Source organism: Pseudochaenichthys georgianus, chromosome 11 (genome assembly GCF_902827115.2).
Source record: "Pseudochaenichthys georgianus chromosome 11, fPseGeo1.2, whole genome shotgun sequence".
Lineage (NCBI taxonomy): Eukaryota > Metazoa > Chordata > Actinopteri > Perciformes > Channichthyidae > Pseudochaenichthys > Pseudochaenichthys georgianus.
The window spans coordinates 13,877,323-13,900,905 of NC_047513.1; the positions used below are offsets into that span (position 1 = coordinate 13,877,323).

General features: G+C 39.5%; 3 protein-coding genes across 6 annotated transcripts; all 3 read right to left on the reverse strand.

Moving 5' to 3' along the window:
• Nucleotides 1–2,597: 2,597 nt before the first annotated feature.
• On the reverse strand, nucleotides 2,598–10,319 carry LOC139432827 (high mobility group protein hmg-12-like). Its single transcript, XM_034094019.2, has 2 exons — nucleotides 10,185–10,319; nucleotides 2,598–5,885 (listed from the first exon to the last, which is right to left on the reverse strand). The coding sequence occupies exon 2, from the start codon at nucleotides 5,842–5,844 to the stop codon at nucleotides 4,723–4,725; it is 1,122 nt and encodes a 373-aa protein (XP_033949910.1). The 5' UTR covers nucleotides 5,845–5,885; nucleotides 10,185–10,319; the 3' UTR covers nucleotides 2,598–4,722.
• A 1,976-nt stretch (nucleotides 10,320–12,295) lies between these two features.
• Nucleotides 12,296–18,590, reverse strand: LOC117454820 (high mobility group protein hmg-12-like). Its single transcript, XM_034094018.2, has 2 exons — nucleotides 18,468–18,590; nucleotides 12,296–14,699 (listed from the first exon to the last, which is right to left on the reverse strand). Exon 2 carries the CDS (start codon nucleotides 14,656–14,658, stop codon nucleotides 13,519–13,521), a length of 1,140 nt encoding a protein of 379 aa, XP_033949909.1. The 5' UTR covers nucleotides 14,659–14,699; nucleotides 18,468–18,590; the 3' UTR covers nucleotides 12,296–13,518.
• A 973-nt stretch (nucleotides 18,591–19,563) lies between these two features.
• LOC117454822 (high mobility group protein hmg-12-like) lies at nucleotides 19,564–22,471 on the reverse strand. 4 transcript variants are annotated; one of them, XM_034094024.2, is made up of 3 exons: nucleotides 22,334–22,471; nucleotides 22,139–22,159; nucleotides 19,564–21,388 (listed from the first exon to the last, which is right to left on the reverse strand). In XM_034094024.2, the coding sequence occupies exon 3, from the start codon at nucleotides 21,353–21,355 to the stop codon at nucleotides 20,222–20,224; it is 1,134 nt and encodes a 377-aa protein (XP_033949915.1). In that variant the 5' UTR covers nucleotides 21,356–21,388; nucleotides 22,139–22,159; nucleotides 22,334–22,471; the 3' UTR covers nucleotides 19,564–20,221. The 4 variants fall into 4 exon arrangements, with proteins under 4 accessions (XP_033949915.1, XP_033949914.1, XP_033949913.1 ...); XM_034094023.2 differs by lacking the exon at nucleotides 22,139–22,159 and having other exon boundaries at nucleotides 22,321–22,471; XM_034094022.2 differs by lacking the exon at nucleotides 22,139–22,159 and having other exon boundaries at nucleotides 22,334–22,470.
• Between the last annotated feature and the right edge of the window lie 1,112 nt (nucleotides 22,472–23,583).

Below are 23,583 nucleotides of genomic sequence, written 5' to 3' on the forward strand. Positions count from 1 at the left end.
TTATATAGGTTGATACAGTAGCCCCTTTTTTTTAAATAGTTTTTATAGGTGTTGCCATCTGTTTTGTGTAGCGTGGTTCTACAAGCAAGTCAATGCATTAATTGGGTGGTATCAGAGTTACACGGGTCTGTAAATGCAATGAAAACAATTGGCCACAGCAAATAATTTATATTAAACATGTAATTTTTACTTTTGAATACTTTAGTACAAAGGATGTCTTGAATAATTTAAGTGATATATGTGTACACATATAAATCATTAGTCAAAACAGCGCTACATTTGATTTAATTAAAAGGTATAATATGTGGTAAACTGAAAAGCTCTTTGGGAGCCGAAAGAGCCGGCTCTTCTTGGTGAGCCAAATGATCCGGCTCAGCAAGAAGAGCCGGAATTCCCATCACTAGAACAATGACTTCTTCTGCGAGGATTTATAAAAGCAGCTGGATAAAAAAAGTTAGGAAACGCCCCTATAGGAAACGCCTCCTTGCTGCGGTCTGCAGACAGACCCATCTCGGTGTCACTCTGCGGATGTTTCCCCGCCCCCTCGTTGAATCTGACGTCATTCGTTTATTAGTCCCTTCCCACAAACGGTCAATTTATATCCTCTAATTACTATTATCTTGATTTGTGCTTAAATGTATAAATCATATTCATTGTTTAGGTAAGTGATTCATCTTTGTGTTAGTCTCTGTTTAATTATATACCTGCCAATGAACACTCATAGACCACAAAGCTAAGAACTAAATCCGCGGCCTTACAATAAAGTGTTTTTATTTTAGAATTGTTTCTGTCACACAAATATAAAATTGGTCCGTGACGCAGAGATCAAGGCGCAGATGTGACAGCGGCACAGCGACACCACACATGGAGCAGTCTGCTTTATCCAGCAGCACCAGTCCAGAACCAACAGCAGAATGACCCGCTCTGAATCAGGCCGCATCGCTGCGGCTCAGAGACACAGGGAGGAATTTGTGTTTTTGAAAAACACTCGTTATCGTAATGTCAGGTTTTTGGTGGATTCAATCAAGTCTTGGATTGCAGAATATTAATGTCCTCTTGCTATTTTCAGTTGATAAATACGTGTGTAAAGTGTGTGAAGGCAGGAGGAAAGCTTCCGCAATCACCGTCTCCTCTTCGTTCCTCCAAACCCCGCCCCCTCCTAAAAAATAACTACTAGAGTGACAGGCTGATAGTGACTTCTAGTAGAAACTTTATTATTCACTTAATCACTGATTGAGATGATGAAGCTAACTTAATCTCATACATTCATGGGATTCATGTAACAGTAAGACAGAGAATGTAAGTGTGCACCCACATGCACTATTTTTGTTTTTATAATGCTGTTGTAAATACTCCTGTTGTCTGCTTTGTTCAGACTTAAGTCATGTTTGTGTTGCCTCATTCAGGACATTCAGTGTCCTTTTTTTAACAGAAGACCGTTGCTTGAAGCTGCAGCTAGACTGCAGAAGTATTAGTTTTTAGTTTTTGAGGATGGAAAAATGTCACACACAGATATAGGGAGGCTAGACCTATACAATTGATTAATTATGGTTTATAATTTAATGTTAAGATGAAGAAGAAGAAAATATGGCTGCACTGTTCAGTGTCAATCCTGTGGAGATGGAGGTTATAAATCTCCAAAATAATGTTCAGCTGAAGTCTCAGCAAAACTCACAACATTTCTGGAGCCTTATAGACCCAGAAAACTATAAGAACATTCACCAAGCAGCACTGAAAATGGCTGCTTTATTTGGCTCTACATCCCTTTGTGAAGCAGCTTTTTCTGGCATGAATGTCATGAAATCTAAATACAGAACAAGACCAACTGATGAACATTTAAATGACTCTATTAGAGTGAACCTAAGTGGGTACACTCCAGGACCAGCATACACCATGGTGGACTCCATGCAGCGCCAGTCATCTCACTAACTGTAAAAAAGAGTGAATGCACTTATTTTACACGTGCCATAAGATGCTTGCAAGGTGGTGATTAAGGTGATGTATTTACTATGTGGGCCATAATAAAAAGTGAAAACATTGTATTTTTCTCTTGGACATTTATGTGAATATTCAGTGATGTACTTACTATGTTGTCCATATTAATATGTGATAAATTGTCGTTTTCTTGGAAGATTTTAGATAAGCTTTAGGTATTGCAATTTCACACGTGTACAACAGTAGCTTAATTCAACTGATGAGTGCTATGTGAATAAATGTAAGCGATTCGATGCAAGTAGCTCTTGGCCACTTTCATTTTTTCAAAGTAGCTCTCAGGTGGAGAAAGGTTGGAGACCCCTGAACTAAAGGCTTAGTACATCCTTTTGTTTTGGGTTTATCATATAACTAATTATGCCAAATGCTTCATGTCAAGTACTGGTATTTAAAAAGAAAAACTACATTGTGTAAAGGTGTTCCAGTTTTAAGTGATGTATCTATCTAAATACACACACTGCTGCTACATTAGCTTAGCATCAATGCAGTCTTCAAACAGTATTGTAAGAGTGGTGCTGCTACACCTAAAAAGTTTCTCATTCATCGTTGATTTATCTAAACTGTGGGGAGGTAGACAAAGGAATACAAATAATCTGAAATAGATATTATTGAAAATAAAACGGCAAGATTTCTTTTTTTATTTATAAGCAAACAAATAATTGACTTCTTGTTCAAAAACACACAAAATTCAAATGTCTACTAAAATAGTTAGACTTCAGATCACCTTTTTTAACATTACAAACCAATAAACAATTTAGCATTTAGAAATGTAAAATCTTTGAACCGACAAAGAAAAAATGCCTAACATTATATACAAGTCACTCTTTTTACAAAAAAGACACATGTAGATGTATGTTTGTGATTGCAAACCAATCACATGAATTAATCTCAAGACAGTTTTAAAAACACAAATGAAGATGCTTCACAACTACAAGTAAACATTTAAATAAAAGAGTGAACTAACTATAGCAATAACTAAATAAGTAACTAAGTGGCAGGAAGGCAGTGCATAGAGCTTTATCGTCCTGCCAAGTAATGCAAAAGTAGAGAAGGAAAACACATCGCTCTCAGGAACCGTAAGTGATGGTACATTCAAAGCTTTGGCAATTAAGGCAAAAACAACTGTGAAATGGCATTGAGAAAAGTATGACAGTATGTATTTAGACATTTTATCTAGCAAGCACTCTCACAGATTCTCGATAGAAAGCTGAAGGGGATAATCATCTGTAGATAAATCATGAACCCTTTCTTTGTTACCAGAAAATACATAAAAAAAATAGTCCAGTCACACATTTTTTAAAAGGTCCTATGTCATGCTTTTCCGGTTATTACCCGTCCCCTTGTGTGTTATGTAGCCTTTGCTGCAGAGTCACTAACCCTCAAAGTAAATCCTGTAGCGAGTAAAACTCTAACACAGAAAATACCTGTCTATGCTGCCCCAGAACGCCTCGTTGGAGATTTCTTTTTCCACACACACAAAATTGTGGCGCGCTGACACTGTAGGTGCGCCGCGTTGTGGGGGTGGGTTGCTAGTGGAGCTTCGCAGATGGGGGTGCTGCAGCCCCCTCCCCGCGTCCATGGTTCTCAGGCTGAGTTTCGCAGACCCCACGCAGCAACCAGGAAGCAAAACCAGTAATAGAGCTCACACTCTACCCTCCTCACAGCAGAGAGCCGCTCAATGTCCCGCCAACACGGCACCCAGACCCCACGCAGCATTCTCATCTGTTTGTCCTTACTGGTGTCATTTTCTGGTTGCTAACGCCACTGTAACACATAATCACAGATGTTCCGCTGTAACGGTGGTGGACTCATCAGAACAGAGTAGGCGAGCTGACCAATCAGAGCAAAGTGGGCTCATAGGGAGGGGGGGGGGGTAGGAGCTCCAACAAGCCGTTTAGGACAGAGGGTGATTCTCAATGTCAAGAAAGGATGCTCCAGAGCCACTATTTCAAGGATGCTACGTCATCGAGTCCCGCCGAAGGACTGTTCCAATGTCCAGGCTCCTTGGAATTCTACCGAGCCCGGCGTCCTTTATAGCGAGAAATTTCGAGGCTGCCCATGTGTATCCTCCGCGTCTTAAAATCCCTACAATGCTTTGCACACGGACCAATTTCCAAATCTTTGGCGGAAAACGCGCTCCATTTAAGACGGGGCCTCGCATATGACGCACACCTGCTCCACCATTCTTCGTTTTCTGAGGCTAGGAAAGATTCTTGCCTCGCTTCTGAAGGACCTGACTTGCAAGACATGTCCCACCAAGGAAGCGTCCTCCACATTGAGAAACACCCAGAGAGTGAATACACATACTAAACAGATATGCTGTATGAGAAACCAATGTGAGTTTAGAACATTGAACAATGTAAATCTATTCTAGTAGACCTCAACAATGGAATTATGATCAGTAGAAATGGCCATTAACGACCGTTAAGCATTTTTCGGACTTTCTCCACCCCCCCTTCCGAGTGATTCCACAGTAACTGTTTAACAAAGCTAAAGTTTTGGAAAAGACTAGTCTAATCAACATGACAGTTTTAGTAAAAGGGTATTAGTACTACTCGTATGACAAATAAAGAATATAAAGAATAAAAATCATGTTTAAAACAGGATTCATTGACAGGTTTGTCTTCTATGTTTTAAACAGCAAGTACTACAGCAACTTTTTGGTCCGACCGGGATTGTTCATCTGGCCTGGTTTGTGACTTCAAAGCTGGCCGCCTGATCGATGAACGATTATTCAGCGATGTTCTCGATGGACGTCTCTGCGCTCTGCTGCACTTCCTCTTCCACCGTCTGTTCTTCATTTGCCTCGTTGGAGAGTGTGGCTTTATTTTTGTTGATTGAACCCTTAGGGCGGCCCAATTTCCGTGGGGCCTCAGCATCACTTTTTGGGGGACGGCCCCTTTTTCTCGGGGGTCCAACATAGGGTTTAGGTGGTGAAGAAGGGCCAGGGAAATTCTTACGTAGGTGAGCGCCTTTATTGGATTCTGTCTTGCGAGGTCGGCCACGGTTTCTGGGAGGGGCCGGTGAAGTCTCCTCAGGAGGGTCGGGACGCGGGTATTTCCTGGGCCTTCCCAGCGGCTTCCATACTCGTGGCTTATTCAGCTCCTCTGGTGTCGGCCGGGGGTATTTTCTTGGTCTTCCTCTTGTGGCCGGTTCTTTTCTCGGTCGACCAATCCTCCCCTTTGTGGCGCGGCCTACCTTAACTGGCACCTTATATGCGGGGGGTTTCTTGTTTGGACAGCCTGTTGGTCTACCCCTTCCCCTCTTTTCATCTCCGCTCTCCTGTTCAATACTTTTTCTGGGGCTTCCCCTTAACTTCTTTGAGATGCCATTTGATGCTGCCTCCACCTTCCTGGGCCGACCTCTCTTCTTCACTGATTCCAGCATGGGTTCCTTATTGGGAGAGCCTGTTTCACTCGGACTCTCTGACTTACGCTTCGTGGATCCTTTTGGTCGACCCCTATTTCCCTTCGGTGTATCAGCCTTTGCAGGGGTGCTGAGAGACTTACGTGGCCGGCCTCTTTTCTTAGGAGAATGTTCTAGTGAAGCGTCGTCTTCATCACTGGCCTCTTTCTGGGACCCTGAATCATCGGCATTGTTGTCTTCTGATCCTTGCTGCTCTGTGGGTTTAATGAGTTTTGGACGTCCTCTTCCTCTCGGGGTCTGTGGGGGTTCACCGTTAGAAATGCCCGAAACCATTAGGTTAACGTCGGTAACTACAACCTTCAGCTTCTTTGGCCTTCCCCTTCCTCTTTTAGATGGACTGTCATAGGAAATGTCTACACTAGGCTCTTCATCATTGGGTGCCACATCTTCACCTGCCGCCTCGGTCGTTATTATTTCTTCTTCCATGCTGTTGCCGTCAGCTTGGACTGCTTCTGTCAGCTTTGCACCTGTACATGGAAGATTGAAAAGGACAATTTATATATAATTCATAAAACATTTTTGCATACATTAATTACATAATATTGATTATTTACTGGGTGTGAGTGAGCTTGAAAAATGTTTTGTGCAATACAAGTCATTCAATCTTACAATGAGAAATGTATTATTTTCGCTAATGTTTAAAATAAAATAAATTAACAAACTACTTTGATAGTTAATGAAACTTGGGACATTTCTCAAACAAAAATCTCAACATGTAACGCAAGTGAAGATTTTATTGGTATTTTCAATCTGAATTTTTGAAGAAAGATGTAAATAATATATGATTATTTTCCTTGTTGCAGAGACCTACAACTAATAATGATTTCCATGACCAAATGCTGATTTTTAAATCAAGCACTCTGAAAATATAAAAAAAATCTTACAGGTGTGAATTTACAATGCGCCAATAAAGAAAACTGGAACCAGGAAAAGTGGATGCCTTCACTGTTGACATGAAGTCAGAGGTAGAGAAGAGACCATGCGAGCTTTTGCTGCCACATTTTGAGCAGCCACTACAGGAAATACTTACTGATTCCCTCAGGGCACATAGGCACCATTTACCAGCAAAATGATGGTAAAATACGCAAATAGCTTGTAGATTTGATCTATTCAACAGCCCCCTTCCTCCTGAAAAACCCCCAATGAGTTGCTATTGAGTAGCTGGTAAAACTTCATTCCCCTAGCCCAGGGGTGCCTAACCAGTCGATCGCGGGGAGATTCCCAGTCGATCGCGAGATGTGTCTAAAAATAGAACAACAATATTCTGTTTTATCGTTAATGTCCTATAACATAATCTTCCTGTGCCAGAATAATGCACTTGAACGCATCAAAGCTTTGTGATTGGCCGGCGTGACCCCATGTGTCGGGGCGTGGCTGGTGGGCAGTATTTCGCTGACGTTGTCCGTGTCAACAGGAGTGACAGTGGGACGGGTGGCGCAGTGGTCTGTGCGTTTGATCATCAGATCAAGGGGGCGCTGTGGAACTCCAGTTCGAAACCCGCTCCCGCCCCACTGCGTCAGGCCGTTGTGTCCTTGGGCAAGACACTTCACCCGAATTTGCTCCTGTGGGTATTGTCCACAGTAGATGACCATTACATGTATGATCTGTATGTGTAATGTGTATTTGTAAAGCGCTTTGAGAGTCATTGATAAAGCGCTATAATAAATATAAGGATTATTATTATTATTATTACAGTCCGCACACACACAAGACCGCAATTATGGCAGAAGCAAAAGAGCCCAACATATATCATTTTCACTCCGAGTGGGAGGATGATTATTTGTATCTATTCCAATTCAAAGTCCATCTGTCTCATCTGCAATGCGAGCGTGGCTTTATCAAAGAAGGGGAATTTAGGAGCGGCATTTCAAAACAGTGCACAAACGCTACGAGACGAAATTCCCTCCTAATTCTGCCCTACGCTCCCAAAAGGGGAGGGGCCTGAAAGGACAGCTAAATGCACAGCAGTCCATTTTCACCAGGCCCAACAACAAGAGCAAGGCTGCTACCATAGCATCTTATCGTGTCAGTCACGTTCTTGCGAAACACATGAAGTCTTTCAAAGATGGCGAAGTTGTGAAAGAAGCATTCCTGGAGGCTGCCGACCATCGCTGCCGACGCGCTTTTGGGGACAGTAAACAATAACAATAGCGTTTCAACAGGTTTTTGATATAATAAAAACTCAAGTTGGATACCGTTATTAATCAGCTGTGAGTTTTAGTTTATTTGAACTTAGTGATTATAATTATTGTACAAAATGGTATAAGAATGCAAACTTAAATTGATTATAGTCTATTATCAATTCAGGTTAAGAAACTTGCTTGCATCCTATTAAAAAGGCATTTTTTTTATACTCTACTAAAATGCAACAAAAAAGGGTTTGATTCTATTAATTTTGTCTTATTTATTTCACTTTGGAAGCAGATTCCTGTGTAGCTTCAGATCAGTTGTCTTATTAGTAGGGGTGTAACGGTTCAAACATTTCGGTTCGGTACGTACCTCGGTTTTTAGGTCACGGTTCGGTACGTTTTCGGTACAGCAGAAAAAATGATCACTAAACATAACATATTTTTTTTACATTATTATTAAACTGAATAATGTATTCACTCAAATAAATACAAAATATAATAAAATACACATTAAGGTGCAGCATTTCGATGAACTGAAATAATCTGTATTTGAACTTTACTGTACTAGTACTTACAAAACATAAAATATTAGTTTTGGGTTTTTAATTATTATTAAACTATGAATATTCACTCAAATAAATATAAAATATAATAAAATAAACATTAAGGTGCAGCTTTTCGATGAACTGAAATAATCTGTATTTGTACTGTACTAGTACCTAAGCAGCCAGTTTGACATTAGGACTTGCTTGTCATTTCATGTTTTTTTAAAGAAAGATGAACTTGTCCACATTGCTTGCCGAAAGGGCAGATCAGCTGGCACTAACAATGTCTCCTGCCGTGGAGAACACCCTCTCGCTAGGGACAGAGGTAGTAGCAGATACAGCCAGGTAGCGCTTTGCTAACATGGCAACATAAGGATATTTGCCGTTTGTAATAGCTTTGGTTCGGTCTGAAGTTTTTGCGAGTGGTGGAGGCTTAAATGCTAGTGGGAGTTGGGTTTGCACTTCAGTCTTTTGGTACCGGTGATATTCACGTTCGGGTGATTCCTTTTCAAATGAGTGTGCATGTTTGATGTATTGCCAGCCGCGTAACCAATTTTAGTTGAACAATGCCGACAACAGCTTTGGTTCGGTCCACCTGTCTTTGTCCGTCATCCTTGTACGTAACTGCGAAACCAAAATGTTCCCAAACCGGAGACTTCAATGATGCTGGAGGATTTTCGAGCTCAACTTTATCTGCGTTCGCCATTTCGACAGTTCCTCAAATTACTGACTGCATTTGAACGCATCCCTCTGACCAGCTCGTCCAATGAAATGACTTGCTCGCTCTATGATGCGTTGAACACAATGGGAGCAAATTACTCTGAATGCTGCGACGCAGCACCTGAGATTACTTCCAAGAAGTTGTTCACGTTCTCAATTTTTTACGTTTAACGTTATATTCGTTCGGTACACACGTGTACCGAACCGAAGGGCTCGTACCGAATAATTTCGGTACGGGTACGTGTACCGTTACACCCCTACTTATTAGTAAGCCTAATTTATACTTTTGTAGCAACACTATTTTTATATAATGGCAAAGAAAGGGTTCAGCATCTTTTATTTTTTCCCTGTGTCATATGTGGCAGCACTGTTCAATGTTTCTTGAAAACATTACCCACTGTAGTATGTGACGTGTGAATAAACTCCAACTCTGTATCAACAACACTGTTGTGTAACTTCAGTTACATACTTGTATGTGTGTAGATTAGAAAGAGGTAAGATAAAGGATCTGCAGTATTTTATGAGGTATTAATCGTACAAAGGTCAGTTGTATACAAGTAGAAGTGTGTATTTACCTGGTAGTAGGCTGTCAGTAATGGCTACGCCTCTCTATTTGGACTGGTAGATCTCGGCAGACTGGCAACTTTAAAAGTAGCTCTCGGTTCAAAAAAGGTTGGGCACCCCTGCCCTAGCCTCTGGCCAGTGGACTAAAATATATATTGTGTACCTTTGATCAATTTATAAAAGCTTTAAAATTGTCTTTATATCAGTAAAATATTCGAATTATTCATTTGTTTAAAAAAAAATGTCGGGCTAAAAATGTATACCATTACAATTTTGTACAAATAAATAAAATGGGGGAGGGGTCATAAACAATCTACATAGACGACATATTCAGAAGAAGAATAAAGAACACATTTAAATACATGATAATAAATGTAAATAAAACGGTTTTTTCTTTCTTTAAAAAAGTGTTAATGTATTTGTATCCCCATTTCATTTAAATCTGTTTTTTGTACATGTATTTAATGGACTACTACGACATTTCAGCGGCAGGAAGGCGCACCGATATTAAAGGAAGCTAACCATAACATGCACATGATTATCAATGAGTTCGTAAACTGCGTATTCAAAATCAAGTTAAAAAATCTGGAAAATATTCTAAAGTCGTAAGTCTCTCATATCTGTTGTGCTGTATTTAAAGCACTAAAGATTTGTAGAAATGTAGGGCCTTAACAACCACTGCGAATGTGGACCAGATTGTTTTCCAGGCAATAGTCAGCTTCAACATCCGCGGCGAAGGAAAGAGTAGCCAGCGCCGGGAAGCAGAAAGAAATCAGCAATTGACAAAGTGCATACCTGCAAACCTCACCTTAAAGAAATCTTCTGGATGATTCATTCTCCTTCTTCTTCATAAATTCATCGATTACCCACACAGCCCGTGAAGTAAAAATCCGCGCGTATTGTTGCTGTGATGGCTGTTTACATTTACGACCACTTCCGGTAGTCCGAGGCTTTACGGAGTCCCTGAAGGAAACAGTAGCGCAGAATTTCAGTTCCGCTTCAGCAGCGACCCTTTTGACTTCCAGACACTAATTGTGATTTGACTACTGTAACCTACATATAACATATGTATACACACATTTGCTACTTTAATTAGTTAAATCTGCTTTCTGCAGCCCCAATACAGCATAGTCCTCCCTCTGTGATAATTTTAGTTCGATACACTTTATTGTAAATAATTATGTTGGTTTCTATATAGTACCTTGCACCTTTAAACTGTGTATTATTTCAACTGTTTTGAATGATTTTTTAATTATATTGAACAGAGCACATGAACATGTATTGATATATACAAACAATTAAACTACATTTTTACTACATTAATAATAATATTTCATTATAGTACATATAATATGCACATACCTGTATATAAACCCACAATTGTATTTTCAAACCTGTTAAACCCCGAGCCTGTTTTTCAGGTTTCAGGCTCGAAAATGACATTCCCAGAACAAATGACCATATCTTCCCTTCTAAAAGGGTTAAATTAATCATCTTTTTTCTCAAAGTAATGATAAACCTGTGAATTAGGAATCCAAAGTACAACATATAATAAGTACCCTGTATCAAGATTGATGCAAAACAAGTGGTATTTGACCTTTTTAGACAGATTTAGCAACAAAAAAAACCTCTTCTGAGGCCATTTGGGTGGATTTTCCATATCTCTGGCCCCCTTTGCTGGATTTTGACATGTGACATATCTTTCTAACCGTCAGAGCCAATGGAATCGAGGGGAAATCACACATAGTCCTTATTTGGTAATGTGTGTGTGTTATACTGCCGCATAGCCAAGACCGGAAGCAGCAGCCACTCTGGTGGCTACCATTAGCAGCTAACTTTTGCTCTGCGATTTTTACATAAAAATGGAATTATGGATTATAAATGAAATAATTTTTTTATACAGAGACGATAAAAATCTATGGATTAACCGATTCAGCCGCGTTTTTTCTCGTTTTAATGCCATTGAACACGTCTTTTGATCAGATTGACAGCTACGGTGAGACGATCTCCCTAGAAGCTCCGTAAAGGTACGTGTTGTGATGTCTGTGTTTGCTTCCCCTGTCGCGAGTTCGGATCACTCAGTGATGATACTATATACCTAAATAATCTGTGGAACCTCAGCTTTAATCGGATATCTTGTATGTGCAGCTACGATAAGTAATAAGGGTACTTTTATCTTGAGTTCTGTGCCAATGTCCGTTAGCATTTTTCGCTAAGGGGTCATTTATGCTTCTTATGAGACTTGTGTTTTGTTTTGGTAAAAATGGTTTGTATCGTCAATTAACTGAGATTATTCCCGTTAATCTGGTATAACACATTAATAGGTTCTTAAATATTAAGATCCCCCTTTCAGTGTCGTGACAAAAAAAACCTGGGGTTTAACGAAAATAAGTAATACTAATTAAATCAAACAAAAGGGAAGGGCAGGTCTTCATGCAGTCAGACTGGTGAAGGAGATTTTGTTAAAAAGAATCCAGGAAAGACTGACATATCTTGTATTTTTAACACATCCCTGGCTAAAATATCTCAGCTCCTCCAATTGCAAGTGTGTCATTACATACAACCTACCTTTCGATTTCTTATTTAATATTTTATGTAGATACTTTGGTATCTAAACAATGCTTTTGTTACTGGCATTTTGTGACGCTGTTTTGAAAAGTGCTGTATAAATAAAGTTATTATTATTGTTCTACTGCTTTTGTGACATGAAATCCCTGTGTACAATTAAATACTTTGATCTTATCAATAAACGTAAAAGGAGACATTCCATTATAATAAGCAATCCTTCCACACATCATGTGCTGTAGCAGATCACATAGGAACAACACTTATTTTATAATGTTTTGTGTTTTATAAGTCCTTGTTGGTTAAGAATGTGTATGTGCATGACAGAATAAACATCAGGTTCTTATATTTCAGTTCAAAGAGGCTTTTTATTTACATGACTATATGAGAAAGTGATGGAAACAACAGTGGCTGACAATGGCCCTACAATATGGAAAGTGAACCTCAAGAACTCATTATTTTCAGAAAGTTCAATAAAAATAAATGCAAAAAAGACAGATTGTATTGAGTTACACTATACTTGAACAAAGGCCCGCCCTGATGTAATGTCAGGACATTTGCTCTATAGTTTCATTGTTCTTTAATGAAAACAAAATTAATTAGTTTGGACTTTTTTTTATCCCTTCCAAGTCTTTCCACTGCAACCGTTTTATAGTTACACTTCATCTGGCGCACACTATCTGAAAGCTAAATGAAAACTGGATATCAGTCTATAATAACAAACTCAACATGCCAGTTTTGGTAAAAGGTTATTCATAATACTCATGACAGAAGGCGCATTCACACCGCAGTACTTTTCCAACAAAGGTTCATGAGAACTTATTTCATGAGAACTCTTTAGTTCTCATGAACTAAGATCGCGTTCACACCGGAATAAGTCCCTGGGGGAGGATTAGGCAAATGAAGCCGCTGACGTCACTTCTTCTGCTTTGGGTTTACCGGCAGGCCGCAAACCACTTCACGGCGTATACTGCCGCCCAAAGTCCCTGGCCGGAAGTCCCCGGAGTTGGGGACTGAAGCCTTCCGAGTAAATCGCCAGAACGCTGACACCTCCTCATCTCCACCGCTCCTATGTTTTATTTTGTGTTGCCATAAGTTAGTCTCTCTGCGTTCGGCTAATGCGAGGATAATAAAATGGCGGCTTCACAAAACTTTTTGGGAGTTTTACGGGCCGTGGTTTGCAATCCGCCCAGCCAATCAGACATAGGAACCTTTTTCTCCCACGAAAGTCCGACGGAAAAGGGGGTGAAAAGGTTCTCATGAACTAATTTTAATTCCGGCTCTTTTTGGTGTGAACGCAATATTTCGGAACTATATCGGAACTAAAGTGGGAAAAGTACTGCGGTGTGAACGCACCTATAGATAAAGAAAACAAATTAAGCACAATAAAACAAGGTGGACACGTGTTGCTGAATATCTAGCCCAGCCGACGGACAAAATGTTTAAAACAGGATTCATTGACAGGTTTGTCTTCTATGTTTTAAACAGCAAGTACTACAGCAACTTTTTGGTCCGACCTGGATTGTTCATCTGGCCTGGTTCGTGACTTCAAAGCTGGCTGCCTGATCGATGAACGATTATTCAGTGATGTCCTCGATGGATGTCTCTGCGCCCTGCTGCACTTCCAATTCCACCGCCTGTTCTTCATTTGCCTCGTTGGAGAGTGTGACTTCTAATTCACTTGTGGCTTTATTTTTGTTGATTGAACCCTTAGGGCGACCCAATTTCCGTGGGGCCTCAGCATCACTTTTTGGGGGACGGCCCCTTTTTCTCGGGGGTCCAACATAGGGTTTAGGTGGTGAAGAAGGGCCAGGGAAATTCTTACGTAGGTGAGCGCCTTTATTGGATTCTGTCTTGCGAGGTCGGCCACGGTTTCTGGGAGGGGCCGGTGAAGTCTCCTCAGGAGGGTCGGGACGCGGGTATTTCCTGGGCCTTCCCAGCGGCTTCCATACTCGTGGCTTATTCAGCTCCTCTGGTGTCGGCTGGGGGTATTTTCTTGGTCTTCCTCTTGTGGCCGGTTCTTTTCTCGGTCGACCAATCCTCCCCTTTGTGGCGCCGCCTACCTTAACTGGCAACTTATATGCAGGGGGTTTCTTGATTGGAGAGCCTGTTGGTCTACCCCTTCCCCTCTTTTCATCTCCACTCTCCTGTTCAATAATTTTTCTGGGGCTTCCCCTCAACTTCTCTGAGATGCCATTTGATGCTGCCTCCACCTTCCTGGGCCGACCTCTCTTCTTCACTGATTCCAGCATGGGTTCCTTATTGGGAGAGCCTGTTTCACTCGGACTCTCTGACTTGCGCTTCGTGGATCCTTTTGGTCGACCCCTATTTCCCTTCGGTGTATCAGCCTTTGCAGGGGTGCTGAGAGACTTACGTGGCCGGCCTCTTTTCTTAGGAGAATGTTCTAGTGAAGCGTCGTCTTCATCACTGGCCTCTTTCTGGGACCCTGAATCATCGGCATTGTTGTCTTCTGATCCTTGCTGCTCTGTGGGTTTAATGAGTTTTGGACGTCCTCTTCCTCTCGGGGTCTGTGGGGGTTCACCGTTAGAAATGCCCGAAACCATTAGGTTGACGTCGGTAACTACAACCTTCAGCTTCTTTGGCCTTCCCCTTCCTCTTTTAGATGGACTGTCATTGGAAATGTCTACACTAGGCTCTTCATCATTGGGTGCCACATCTTCACCTGCTGCCTCGGTCGTTATTATTTCTTCTTCCATGCTGTTGCCGTCAGCTTGGACTGCTTCTGTCAGCTTTGCACCTGTACATGGAAGATTGAAAAGGACAATTTATATATAATTCATAAAACATTTTTGCATACATTAATTACATAATATTGATTATTTACTGGGTGTGAGTGAGCTTGAAAAATGTTTTGTGCAATACAAGTCATTCAATCTTACAATGAGAAATGTATTATTTTCGCTAATGTTTAAAATAAAATAAATTAACAAACTACTTTGATAGTTAATGAAACTTGGGACATTTCTCAAACAAAAATCTCAACATGTAACGCAAGTGAAGATTTTATTGGTATTTTCAATCTGAATTTTTGAAGAAAGATGTAAATAATATATGATTATTTTCCTTGTTGCAGAGACCTACAACTAATAATGATTTCCATGACCAAATGCTGATTTTTAAATCAAGCCCTCTGAAAATATTTAAAAAATCTTAAGTGTGTGAATTTACAATGCGCCAATAAAGAAAACTGGAACCAGGAAAAGTGGATGCCTTCACTCACTGTTGACATGAAGTCAGAGGTAGAGAAGAGACCATGCGAGCTTTTGCTGCCACATTTTGAGCAGCCACTACAGGAAATACTTACTGATTCCGGCCCATTCCCAAACCGCCCCCTACACCCTACACCTCCGTTTGCGCGTTCACGCGGAGGGTCCGCCATATTGAGGGCTGTTCCAAAGCAACGAGTGTGGAGGGGTGTGGGCTATCAAGCCTTCAAACAGCGAGTCTGCAGCAGTGCTGACTTGAGTCACGCTGTGTGTGCCCGTCAGGAAACACACTGTTTACAAGTAGTTCCAGCAAACACCCACTGATAAATTGCGATGTTAACAACCTCATGATAACCTCATATGTTTTTAATTTAGGATCATACCTGTGTTTAGTCTAGAAAAAGGTAAATGTGTGCATTTTATTATAAAGTTGTGTATATTTACAGACCGTTGCAAAAACTAAGAAGCTTATAAACATCAGGTTTAAAACTAAAAGAGCTTTGAAACACAATGAAAGATGTTTGGAGTTTTATTTGAGTTATTCATTTAAAACTTTTTGTCTAAGAGATGCTGATTTGAAACCGTTGTTACATACAGTTACGGCATTTCCCGTTTCTGCCGGAGAGAGGGGAGGCCGTCCCAAAGCTTGCTGCTGTATTTACCCCCTCCATCTGACAGGAGGGAGCCTCGTTGAGCTGCGAGTGTGGCTACAGACGGAGTTCACTCCATCACGGAGGGGTAGCGTCGAGGGAGTGGTTTGGGATTGGGCCTCCCTCAGGGCACATAGGCACCATTTACCAGCAAAATGATGGTAAAATACGCAAATAGCTTGTAGATTTGATCTATTCAATAGCCCCCTTCCCCCTGAAAAACCCCCAATGAGTTGCTATTGAGTAGCTGGTAAAACTTCATTCCCCTAGCCCAGCGTTTCTCAAAGTGTGGGATGTGATTGGTGGGTCCCGGAAAAAAAAAAAGTATTAAAAAAATAAATAAAGTAAAAATATTTTTTTCCCTTTTTTTCACACTGGTGGAATATCAAAACAACGACCCGCCCGGGGTGCAAAACGCATCAATGAAAGCGACCCTCTACCACACAAAACAACACCTGTAGATAACCCAATTTGTGTTCTTTGAAATTGAAAAGGATATTGCATTGTGTTTGTTACTTTCGTTGCAGTTGTATGTCTTAAGTGTAATTTGGCATGCTTTTATTTTGAAGGCGAGTTTACGCTGTTGACAGTTGTTGTTGCTATGGAAACAAGAAACGTTTCACAGCGGGCGGAACTTGTCATAAAGTCCGCAATAATAAAGCCCACCCATTTAGAGGGAAGATATAATTGGTCAATTGTAGTCATTTGACATTACTCTCTCGTTCAGTTACTATAGCTGGCCCTCTGTGAATTCATAGCTGGACGTCCAAAATATATAAAGAAAAATATAATTTGTTTTAATGTTTTTAAATATTATTTTGTAGAATATTTTAGGCCCTCAGAGACAGGCTCGCCACTGGTAAAAATCTCTCATACACACATGTGAAAGGCTCTCACAGACACACACAACAGCGTTGCAGTCGGGAAGAAAAGCAATGTGGAGCGAGAGAGAGCAAGAGAGAGCACACCTTTATCTATTTAATAAAGTTGCAAAAAATAAAGTAAGAAATCATTCCAATGTGTACTATAGGACAGTAAATAGTTTAAAAGGGGAGGGATTAGTCAAATATGCATAAATAAAAAGAAAGAACACTAACTAGGTAACATAAGATAAGAATAAACAAGTTTAAATGATTTGTTGTGATCATATTCTAAAGATGTTTGGATTATTGAAAAGTATACAGCTCCCTTTCATCTGAGTGTTGAGAGCTGTATCCATAAATTCATGTTGGGCTCAAAGTAGGGCTGCTCGATTATGGCAAAAATCATAATCTCGATTATTTGGGTCAATAATTGATATCACGATTATTAAAAACGATTAACCATTTACTTTGAAAAACATCAATTTATTGAAGAAAAGAATTTGAAAAGTATGTTTTTAACAGTTGATTACCCTGAACTATAAGTATAATTCAACTGAAAAACCTATTTAAAAAATAAATAAAATCGTTTTAATTCGATTATGTTGTTTTCATAATCGTTGCAAGCCAAAATCGTAATTGCGATTAAAATACGATTAATTGAGCAGCCCTAGCTCAAAGTGCAACAGATTTATGCATTTAACTTCAACATTTAAAAAAAATCTTCCTGGGGGTGCATGCCCCCGGACCCAGAGGATGTGACGTCCACCACCAAATAAAGCAGGTTAAAATAATTATATTGCATACATTTTATTTTAGTAAACACTGAAAGCGGGTCCCACAGACCCAAACAGCACTCAAAGGTTAAAGGTAGCATATAATAATGTTAAAATGTGCTAAATATATACACTGCAACAAACAAAAAAGAGGAGTAAAAGTAGCTCACGACTTGTTTTATTTTTTTTAAGTAGCCCTCATCCTAAAAAAGGTTGGAGACCCCTGTTATAGAACGATACATTTGACAATTTTAAGCTTGGCCTACCATTTTATTGGAGCGATGAGGAACAGGTGGGGCTTTTCAAACCCCACAAAGTGGGGAATGACAGAAAAAGTTTGAGAACCACTGCCCTAGCCCCTGGCCAGTGGACTAAAATATATATTTTGTACCTTTGATCAATTTATAAAAGCTTTAAAATTGTCTTTATATCAGTAAAATATTCGAATTATTAATTTGTTAAAAAATAAAATGTCTGGCAAAATGTATACCATTACATTAAGGGGAGGGGTCATAAACAATCTACATAGACGACATATTCAGAAGAATAAAGAACACGTTTAAATGCATGATAATAAATGTAAATAAAACGGTTTTTTCTTTCTTTAAAAAAGTGTTAATGTATTTGTATCCCCATTTCATTTAAAGCTGTTTTGTGTACATGTATTAAATGGACTACGATATTTCAGCGGCAGGAAGGCGCACCGATATTAAAGGAAGCTAACCATAACATGCACATGATTATCAATGAGTTCGTAAACTGCGTATTCAAAATCAAGTTAAAAAATCTGGAAAATATTTTTAAAAAGTCGTAAGTCTCTCATACCTTTTGTGCTGTATTTAAAGCACTAAAGATTTGTAGAAATGTAGGGCCTTAACAACCAGTGCGAATGTGGACTAGATTGTTTTCCAGGTAATAGTCAGCTTCAACATCCGCGGCGAAGGAAAGAGTAGCCAGCGCCGGGAAGCAGAAATAAATCAGCAATAGACAAAGTGCATACCTGCAAACCTCACCTTAAAGAAATCTTCTGTAGGATTCAATCTTCTTGTTCATAAATTCATCGATAACCCACACAGCCCGTGAAGTAAAAGTCCGCGCGTATTGTTGCTGTGATGGCTGTTTAAATTTGCGACCACTTCCGGTTGTCCGAGGTTTTAAGAAATCCCCGAAGGAAACAGTAGCGCAGAGTTTCAGTTCCGCTTCAGCAGCGACCCTTTTGACTTCCAGACACTAATTGTGATTTGACTACTGTAACCTACATATAACATGTGTATACGCATATTTGCTACTTGAATTACTTAAATCTGCTATCTGCAGCCCCAATACAGCATAGTCCTCCCTCTGTGATTATTTTAGTTCGATAGACTTTATTGTAAATAATGATATTGGTTTCTATATAGTACCTTGCACCTTTAAACTGTGTATTATTTCAACTGTTTTTAACGATTTTTTAACTATATTGAACAGAGCACATGAACATGTACATTTTTACTACATTAATAATAATATTTCATTATAGTACATATACTATGCACATCCCTGTATGTAAACCAACAATTGTATTTTCATTAAGAGAAAACAAGTAATACTAATTAAATCAAACAAAAGGGAAGGGCAGGTCTTCATGCAGTCAGACTGGTGAAGGAGATTTTGTTAAAAAGAATCCAGGAAAGACTGACATATCTTGTATTTATTAACACATCCCTGGCTAAAATATCTCAGCTCCTCCAATTGCAAGTGTGTCATTACATACAACCTACCTTTCGATTTCTTATTTAATATTTTATGTAGATACTTTGGCATCTAAACAATGCTTTTGTTACTGGCATTTTGTGACGCTGTTTTGAAAAGTGCTGTATAAATAAAGTTATTATTGTTCTACTGCTTTTGTGACATGAAATCCCTGTGTACAATTAAATACTTTGATCTTATCAATAAACGTAAAAGGAGACATTCCATTATAATAAGCAATCCTTCCACACATCATGTGCTGTAGCAGATCACATAGGAACAACACTTATTTTATAATGTTCTGTGTTTTATAAGTCCTTGTAGGTTAAGAATGTGTATGTGCATGACAGAATAAACATCAGGTTCTTATATTTCAGTTCAAAGAGGATTTTTATTTACATGACTATATGAGAAAGTGATGGAAACAACAGTGGCTGACAATGGCCCTACAATATGGAAAGTGAACCTCAAGAACTCATTATTTTCAGAAAGTTCAATAAAAATAAATGCAAAAAAGACAGATTGTATTGAGTTACACTATACTTGAACAAAGGCCCGCCCTGATGTAATGTCAGGACATTTGCTCTATAGTTTCATTGTTCTTTAATGAAAACAAAAATAATTAGTTTGGACTTTTTTTATCCCTTCCAAGTCTTTCCACTGCAACCGTTTTATAGTTACACTTCATCTGGCGCACACCATCTGAAAGCTAAATGAAAACTGGATATCAGTCTATAATAACAAACTCAACATGCCAGTTTTGGTAAAAGGTTATTAGTACTACTCGTATGACAGAAAAAAGGATATAAAGAATACAAATCAAGCACAATAAAACAAGGTGGACATGTGTTAGAGAAAACAAGAGCTGCTGAATATCTAGCCCAGCCGACGGACAAAATGTTTAAAACAGGATTCATTGACAGGTTTGTCTTCTATGTTTTAAACAGCAAGTACTACAGCAACTTTTTGGTCCGACCGGGATTGTTCAGCTGGCCTGGTTCGTGACTTCAAAGCTGGCCGCCTGATCGATGAGCGATTATTCAGTGATGTCCTCGATGGACGTCTCCGCGCCCTGCTGCACTTCCTCTTCCACCGCCTGTTCTTCATTTGCCTCGTTGGAGAGTGTGGCTTCTAATTCACTTGTGGCTTTATTTTTGTTGATTGAACCCTTAGGGCGACCCAATTTCCGTGGGGCCTCAGCATCACTTTTTGGGGGACGGCCCCTTTTTCTCGGGGGTCCAACATAGGGTTTAGGTGGTGAAGAAGGGCCAGGGAAATTATTACGTAGGTGAGCGCCTTTATTGGATTCTGTCTTGCGAGGTCGGCCACGGTTTCTGGGAAGGGCCGGTGAAGTCTCCTCAGGAGGGTCGGGACGCGGGTATTTCCTGGGCCTTCCCAGCTGCTTCCATACTCGTGGCTTATTCAGCTCCTCTGGTGTCGGCCGGGGGTATTTTCTTGGTCTTCCTCTTGTGGCCGGTTCTTTTCTCGGTCGACCAATCCTCCCCTTTGTGGCGCGGCCTACCTTAACTGGCACCTTATATGCGGGGGGTTTCTTGTTTGGACAGCCTTTTGGTCTTCCCCTCTTTTCATCTCCGCTCTCCTGTTCAATACTTTTTCTGGGGCTTTCCCTCAACTTCTTTGAGATGCCATTTGATGCTGCCTCCACCTTCCTGGGCCGACCTCTCTTCTTCACTGATTCCAGCATGGGGTCCTTATTGGGAGAGCCCGTTTTACTCGGACTCTCTGACTTGCGCTTCGTGGATCCTTTTGGTCGACCCCTATTTCCCTTCGGTGTATCAGCCTTTGCAGGGGTGCTGAGAGACTTACGTGGCCGGCCTCTTTTCTTAGGAGAATGTTCTAGTGAAGCGTCGTCTTCATCACTGGCCTCTTTCTGGGACCCTGAATCATCGGCATTGTTGTCTTCTGATCCTTGCTGCTCTGTGGGTTTAATGAGTTTTGGACGTCCTCTTCCTCTCGGGGTCTGTGGGGGTTCACCGTTAGAAATGCCCAAAACCATTAGGTTGACGTTGGTAACTACAACCTTCAGCTTCTTTGGCCTTCCCCGTCCTCTTTTAGATGGACTGTGGTTGGAAATGTCTACACTAGGCTCTTCATCATTGGGCACCACATCTTCACCTGCCGCCTCGGTCGTTATTATTTCTTCTTCCATGCTGTTGCCTTCAGCTTGGACTGCTTCTGTCAGCTTTGCACCGGTACAAAAATAAAACCAGCCAATATTTAGATAAATCAAAAATGATTTTGACTAATACGAAGAAAGTTGTGTGATATACCAGAAGAGTTGTCATAACCAAAGACATTCTTATATTATGGCCATTCTTGAACTATGACACCAGAAAATACACACCATCATAAAACAGTTAGACTATACACCACCGATAATAATGGTGAGGGTTTTTAATATATTAAAGTATACATTTTGAAATGTGTTTCTGTATCTACTGGGTAAAACACTTACACTAATGCACTTCTGTGACACAATGATTATATAACAGAAGGCATTATATTTTCTATTTATAATTCAAAACATTGCCAATATCTATTAATTAGTCATGTAAAAGCCTTAACCAATCCACGTATAACATCTTTAAAATGCATTTATTTTTTCAGAAAAAAAACCTGATTATTTAAACAAAATAATTGCACTTTTTGCTAAAAAGACAGGGGAATAATACAATCTCCAAAAAATAAATACCACACAGGTGTTTATATATTTTTTAAATATTGTTTGGAATGCGATAAATACAAATTAATTTATAATTTGCGTATTATCATTTAAAGAGGAGATGGCACGGCTGCATATATCGGAAGGCGTACCCATATTACAGGAGGCCAACAATAACATGCAAATTAAAATAAATGTGCGTACCTAGCATGCATATTTATTTACACATCCAAACATATGCCATTTATATTATAAAAAAAAATGATGCACCTCATGTATTTTTCGCTGTACCTGAAAAACAGAACATTTGTTTAAATGTAGGGCCTTAACAGTCGCTGTGACTGTGGACTAGATTGTTTTCCAGGAAATAGTCAGCTTCAAAATCGACGGCGAAGGAAAGAGTAGCTAGCGATGTGAAGCATAAATACATCAGCAATTGACAGAGTGCATACCTGCAAACCTCACCTTATAGAAATCTTCAGCAGGATTGTATCTTATTTTTCATTAAATTAGTGTTACCCCACACAGCCCGTGAAGTAAAAGTCCGCGCGTATTGTTGATGTGATGGCTGTTTAAATTTGAGACCACTACCGGTCGTCCGAGACTTTAAAGAGTCCCTGATGGAAACAGTAGCGCAGAGTTTCAGTTCCGGATCCAGTTGGATCAGGAGCTTCTTCAAGTGTCCAACCTCATATAGAAATGTAATTGTTGCGCAGTATTTATTTCCTCAGTCGTTGTTTTAATACATTTATAATATCCTCAACAAATTTGTTTTCAAATAAAGATGCGCTTTTTTTGCATTAATATTGTTGTTCTTAGTCAGTTATTCCACCAACATGGTCACCTATAGTTATGCTCAGTGTGTGGGGTTTTATTTATGCATTATAACTTTTATTGTTTCTCTCGGTTTCCATTTTATTATTGTGTTGTTGGTTTTAACTTCATTCCGTTCTATGTCTGTTACTGTATGTTCAGTGTTAATAAGCTCTTTGTAACTGAGTTCGAAAGATGCTATATAAATAAAGGAGGATGACACCTCTACGAAAAGACATAACATAAATAACATAAAATTAGTTACATCCACCATTCTGATTTGATGGTGATTCAAATATAATGTATCCAACATTTGTTTGAATAAAGTATTTGTTATAAAAACTATTTCACAATGTATGTTTTGGTTATATTAAAACTTGTTTTATATGTTGACTTCATCAAAATCACAAAGTCACATTTCACCTGAAGTGTTAGGGCATACCCAGCCAGGATGTAGGATTGTTGAAGCCACTGATTTGTAAAATATATAGATAAAAAGATAGATGTACAATTTTTACATCATATATGAAAACATTAATTACAACTGAGCCATTTATTGAGAGATAAAAAATATATGTCAACCCCCTCGGCTCACTGACTGCCTACACAGTATTAACTAATTGTTAGTGCATGAGTGTGACATTGTATTTGAAGAGCTAGGGACAGGAAACAAAGTTTCTTCTAATTACTGCACAGGTCATTTTGTTTTCTCATAAGGTCATATGTATCAACTTCAGATACTTACATTAAAGTTTAAATAGGAATTTATTTACATGAAAATAATGAAAATGCTGATGGCTGACACAACTGCTTTAGTTTATATTGTTTAAAGCGAGACTACGCAACTCTTAATAGAAGACAGTAAAAATGTTTCAATTCAATACACCTCAGGGTTTTGCTGC